This window comes from Callithrix jacchus, chromosome 10, assembly GCF_049354715.1.
Source record: "Callithrix jacchus isolate 240 chromosome 10, calJac240_pri, whole genome shotgun sequence".
Classification (NCBI taxonomy): Eukaryota; Metazoa; Chordata; class Mammalia; order Primates; family Cebidae; genus Callithrix; species Callithrix jacchus.
The window spans coordinates 122,346,525-122,352,269 of record NC_133511.1 but is presented as its reverse complement, the minus strand read 5'-3'; the positions used below and the strand labels follow the sequence as shown (position 1 = coordinate 122,352,269).

Here is a 5,745-nt window from a genome sequence, read left to right as displayed (position 1 = left end):
CCCCCACACCTCTTGCTTCTTTACCAGGGTGTCAACAATTTCCAAACTCGGGTGCCACCCGAGCCTCGTTTCGATCTAGCACATCCCAATTCCGCCTTCCGGGAACTTCGAGTTGGTTTAAAATCCGGCTGCATATTCTTATTTTTCATTTAGCATTCAGTTGGTACCCAGCGGGCATTTCAAAGTCCCCACATCCTAAATCTCAAAACTCAGTTTGATTCTTCATCTCACAGCCACCGAGAACTCGGCTCAAGGGAAGGTGGAAACTGGAAGCGCTACTCTTTCGGTTTTGAGCGCCGAGGAACTCGGGCGAGAGCGCGGAGCACCGCTGGGGCGCGGGAGGGGTGCGGGACTCACATTTCTCAATCAGAGCCTCCTCGCAGTCTAGGCCGAAGATCTGCAGCTCCTCCGCCAGCTGCTTGGGCGACACGGACATGGTCGCCCAAGCCGGGGGCCGGGAAGAGGGCCCACCCAGCTCCGACCTGCGCCCAAGAAACCCGCGGGCGTGGCGAGCGACGAGCGCCTCGGCTTCTTATCCTTCCACCCTCCGCGGACCGTGACAGGAGGTGATCAGCTAGCCCAGGCAAGACCTCACACTGTCAGAAGGCCCCAGCCTTTAGTCGCAGAGAAATACTTTTTTTTAAATAATGAAGGGGTGGCCCCCAAACGCCCTGAATGGAGGGAGTAGAAATCTCAGGAGGACGCTTTCCTGGGGAGAACGTCCCGCTTCCTAAAAGCTACCCCCGAGCTTCTCAGTGACGGTAACAGAACAAGAGTGGCCAGGAAAAACCCGCCAAATGGTTCGTGGAGCGCACGCATGCGTGAGACCCTGCTCCAGCCCCACCCCTTTCCCTTGCTTTCCGGGGCTCATCCCCCGGACCCCATGCACGCACGCGCGACCCAGGGCGCGTGCGCACTAGCGGGCGTGTGGACGACTCTACGCACGCGCCTAGCGGCCAGCCCGCTGGCAGCTGCGCAGTTGTCTCTCGCTGGGCGAGGAGGAGGGGTGTGACCGGCGAAGCCCCGGGGTTACATGTAAGGAAATTGAGTCTGTGTGCTAATGGCAGATACCTGTTTTCTGGGCATTGGCTGCTCGGTGAAGCTCAGTGGCTTAGGTTCGTCACTCTTTTTCTTTGTTCGGTTGTGCGCTGGCGCTGTAGTGCGCCTGCCGTCGACTGTCTCAAACTTACTGTACCTCCTTCTCCGTTCCCCTTGTCATCCCGTGGTTCATCCTACTGAAAAGAATGGCTTCAGTAGGGAATCTGGTTGCCATGGTTATTATCGTGATTATCACCGTGGTGCCAGCCACAGTGCTGGGTATTTTTTCTGAATCTGGAGCATTTGGCGGGGGGGATATGAGGTGGGAAGGTGACAGAAATAATTTAGTTTTGGACAGGTTATGTTTGAGTGCCCCTGGGATTTCCAGGTAGAGATTCCCAGTGGGTGACTGGGAATTCCCCAGGGGGGCTTGGGAGTAAATGTAGGTCACTAAAAGAGGGTTTAAGATGAGAAGAGGGTGAAATAGATCATAATTCTTTGAGCCAAAACTCTCAACCGTAGGCGTCATACTCTGCTGGTGGGGTAGTAGACTGGTAGAGCGTTTCTAGAAAACAGTTTAGCAATATGTATCAGGAGCCTTAAAAATACCCATCCCAGACCGGGCGCGTTGGCTCACGCCTGTAATCTCAGCACTTTGGGAGGCCGAGGCGGGCGGATCACTTGAGCCTAGGAGTTCAAAATCAGCCTGGGCAACATGGTGAAAACCCTTCTCTACAAAAAATTAGCCTGCTGCGGTGGCAGGTGCCTGTGATCCCAGCTAGTCCGGGGCTGAGGCAGGAGGATCGCTTGAGTTCGGGAGGTGGAGGCTTCAGTGAGTCAAAATCACCTCTCTGCACTCCAGCCTGGGCGGCAGAGCAATATCCTGTCTCAAAAAACAAAAACCAATTTTAGGAACCCACCTCAAGGGATTCGTATTTGCACAGAGGATCCATCATGAAAGATTGGCTCTTTCAGGGTTCACACACTTACGCCTCAAATATTTACTATCTGATTTTTTACAGAAAATGTTTGCAGTTTCCCACCATCGACAATAACTGCTGGGTAGCAAATGTGTTACATACGTGTTTTTCCCAGCCTCTTTTAACTTTATGGTTTTTATCTACCACACAAAATTGTACAATTCTTTCTCTTAATGGGTTTTAGGTTTCTTGCTTTGCTTGATAAGCTAATGCAAATATTCTTCCAATTTTTGTTTATTTAATTACTTGACATTTTGCCTTTAGATCCCTAATCCACCTAGAACTAACCTTATTTGTGATGTGAGGAAGGATTTAGCTGTGTTTTATTCCTGACAAACAGCCAGCATGTCAGCAGTTATATTTAGGAAATAAAACATTCTTCTCCAACTGACTCGAACCGTAATCTTTCATATCTCAGGTCCCCAGAAACAGTTGAATTTGTTTCTGGATTTTCTGTTTTATTCCACTGATTTGTTGTCTTTTCTGTGTCAATATAATATTTTGATAGCAGGAGTAAATCAAGTGGGTTTTAGATCTGTGACATAGCTAAAACAATTGTAGCTGGGACAAAACAAGTGTATTGCTCTGTCGGATGAAATAATTTCAGAGATAGGTAACCAGGGCTAAAATGGTGACTTCAAGTTCATCAGGCCTCCATCTTTCTGCTCCACTGTCCTCTAGTGGAGGACATTGGCAAACCATTGTCTATCCCTTTTTGAAGAGGAGTCTTTCTAGAAGTCCTTCCCTAGACTTTAGCCACATAGCCATATCTTTAAAGGACGCTGGGAAATGTAGGTTTATAAGTTATATTGTATTATTGAGGGAACTCATTGCTACCCCATCAATATACACATTTTGTTAGTAAGAAAAGAGTTAAGGCTGGGCGTGGTGGCTCATGCCTGTAATCCCAGCACTTTGGGAGGCCAAGGCTGGCAGATCACGAGGCCAGGAGTTCAAGATCAGCCTGGCCAATATGGTGACACCCTGTCTCTACTAAAAATACAAAAATTAGCTGAGCATGGTGGCAGGCACCTGTAATCCCAGCTACTTGGGAGGCTAAGGCAGGAGAATCACTTGAACCCAGGAGATGGCGGTTGCAGTGAGTTGAGATCGTGCCATTAGACTCCAGCCTGGGCAACAAGAGTGAAAACTCCATCTCAAAAAAAAAATGGGTAATCAGGCTGGGCGTGGTGGCTCACACCTGTAATCCCAGCACTTTGGGATGCCAACGTGAGCGGATTACCTAAGGTCGGGAGTTCAAGACCAGCCTGACCAACATGGTGAAACCCTGTCTCTACTAAAAAAAAAGAAAAATAAAAAATTAGCCAGGTGTGGTGGGTGCCTGTAGTCTCAGCCACTCAGGAGGCTGAGGCAGAAGAATTGCTTGAACCCAGGTGGCACTGTTGCACTGCACTCCACTCTGGGCAACAGTAAAACTGTCTAAAAAAGGTCTTTTCCAGCTTCAGCCCCGGACCCTACAGCCGCTTAGATGTTGATGCCTAAGAACTGGATTGCCATTTATGAGCTCCTTTTAAAGGAGGGAGTCACAGTGGCCAAGAAGAATGTCCACATGCCTAAGCGCCCAGAGCTGGCAGACAAGAACGTGCCCAACCTTCATGTCATGGAGGCCTTGCAGTCTCTCAAGTCCCGAGGCTACGTGAAGGAACAGTTTGCCTGGAGACATTTCTACTGGTACCTTACCGATGAGGGTATCCAGTAACTCTGTGATTACTTTCCTCTGCCCCCAGAGATTGTGCCTGCCACCCTACGCCCCAGCCGTCCAGAGACAGGCAGGCCTCGGCCTAAAGGTCTGGAAGGTGAACGACCTGCAAGACTCACAAGAGGGGAAGCCGACAGAGATACCTACAGACGGAGTGCTGTGCCACCTGGTGCTGACAAGAAAGCCGAGGCTGGGGCTGGGTCAGCAACTGAATTCCAGTTTAGAGGCAGATTTGGTCGTGGACGTGGTCAGCCACCTTAGTAAAATTGGAGAGGATTATTTTGCCTTGAATGAACTTACAGGAAAAAAAAGTATAATCAGGGTTTTGTTGTTTTCATCTAGTTCTGTTTTACTTAGAGAGTTTATTAGGAATGACTGCTGAATTGTACCCAACACCACAAAGGAATGATTTTCTCCTTTAGCTGATTAGTGTAAGAAAATGTGTCACTCACAAGAACAGAAAATCAAACACTCATGTTCTCACTCATAGGCGGGTGTTGAACACATGGACACAGAGAGATGAGCATCACACACTGGGGTCTGTTGCAGGGGGGTACTAGGGGAGGGACAGCGGGGAGTGGGGAGTTGGGGAGGGATAACATGAGGAGAAATGCCAGATATAGGTGATGGGGAGGAAGGCAGCAAACTACATTGCCATGTATGTACCTATGCAACAGTTTTGCATGTTCTTCACATGTACCCCAAAACCTAAAATGCAATAAAATATATATATATTTTTAAATGTGTCACTTTAATCATAATAAACAATTACTTTATTTTAAAAGAGAATGTATTAAAAACTTTTGTGCATCACTATTAAGAAAGTGAAAAGACGATCCTCGGAATGGGAGAAAATATTTGCAAATCATATATTTGAGAATTGTCTAGTATCCGGAGTATATAAAGAATTGTTACAACTCAACAATAAAAAGACAAATAATCCAATGAAAAAATGGGCAAAATACTAAAATAGACATTTCTCCAGTGAAGATATGCAAATAGGCAATAAGCACACAAAAAGATGCTCAACTTCATTAGTCATTAGGGAAATGTAATCATATTTGTACCCACAAGGATGGTTATAATAAAAAAATAGGACAATAGGCTGGGCATGGTGGCTTACGCCTGTAATCCCAGCACTTTGGGAGGCTGAGGTGGGCAGATCACGAGGTCAGGAGTTCGAGACCAGTCTAGCCAACATAGTGAAACCCATCTCTACTGAAAATACAAAAAATTAGCCAGGTGTGGTAGTGTATACCTGTAGTCCCAGCTACTCAGGAGGCTGAGGTAGGAGAATCACTTGAACCCAGGAGGCGGAGGTCATAGTGAGCCAAGATTGCGCCATTGCACTCCAGCCCGAGCAACAGAAACTTGGGATGTAGAGAAATTGGAGACTTTAAACATGCTGGTAGAAATGCAAAATGGTACAGTGGCAGTGGAAAACAGTCTGTAATCCCAGTTAGGAGGCTGAGGCACAAGAATTGCTTGAGCCTGGGAGGCAAGGGTTGCAGTGAGCCAAGATTGTGCCACTGCACTCCAGCCCAGGCAACAGGGCAAGACTCTTAAAAAAAAAAAAGTGTATACACAAATACTTCTACAAGAATATTAACAGCAGAACTATTTATCGTGACCAAGGAGTAGAACTAACCCAAATATCTATCAGCTGATGGATGGATAAACAAAATGTGGTGTATATAGTGGAATTTTATCTATAAATCCCATTTGAATGATGGGGATTCCATAAACTCAGAGAGGTGATTTGCTGGAGGTCACAAAGCTGGTAAGTAACAGAAAGTAAACTGTGGACCAGTTCCTTTTCATTAAATCTGGGTAGGTTAACAGAAACTATTGTGGTGAGCTCTCAGGCAACAATGGAGTGAAATTTACAAACAGCTCCTGTGGCTGACCTTCCTGGACTCTGATTGCAAATGGGGACCTCATGGACCTCCCGTTGGTTAGTGTGAAATGTTAGAAGAGGTTAATGCCAGGGTCCAATTGCACATTGTT

General features: G+C 47.0%; 1 protein-coding gene and 1 pseudogene across 2 annotated transcripts in view; one reads left to right on the top strand and one right to left on the bottom strand.

The window, feature by feature from the left end:
• Positions 1-821, bottom strand: part of POLA2 (DNA polymerase alpha 2, accessory subunit) — a 34,139-nt gene extending 33,318 nt beyond the window's left edge. Inside the window, exon 1 of the mRNA XM_002755525.5 lies at positions 358-821. Coding sequence (XP_002755571.1) covers positions 358-436 — 79 coding nt within the window. The 5' untranslated portion in view covers positions 437-821. The remainder of the gene's footprint in view (positions 1-357) is intronic.
• Positions 822-975: 154 nt separating this feature from the next.
• Positions 976-4,151, top strand: LOC100412637 (small ribosomal subunit protein eS10 pseudogene; annotated as a pseudogene). The gene is made up of 2 exons (XR_013523478.1): positions 976-1,035; positions 3,479-4,151. The product of XR_013523478.1 is annotated as a small ribosomal subunit protein eS10 pseudogene (transcript).
• Positions 4,152-5,745: the final 1,594 nt, after the last annotated feature.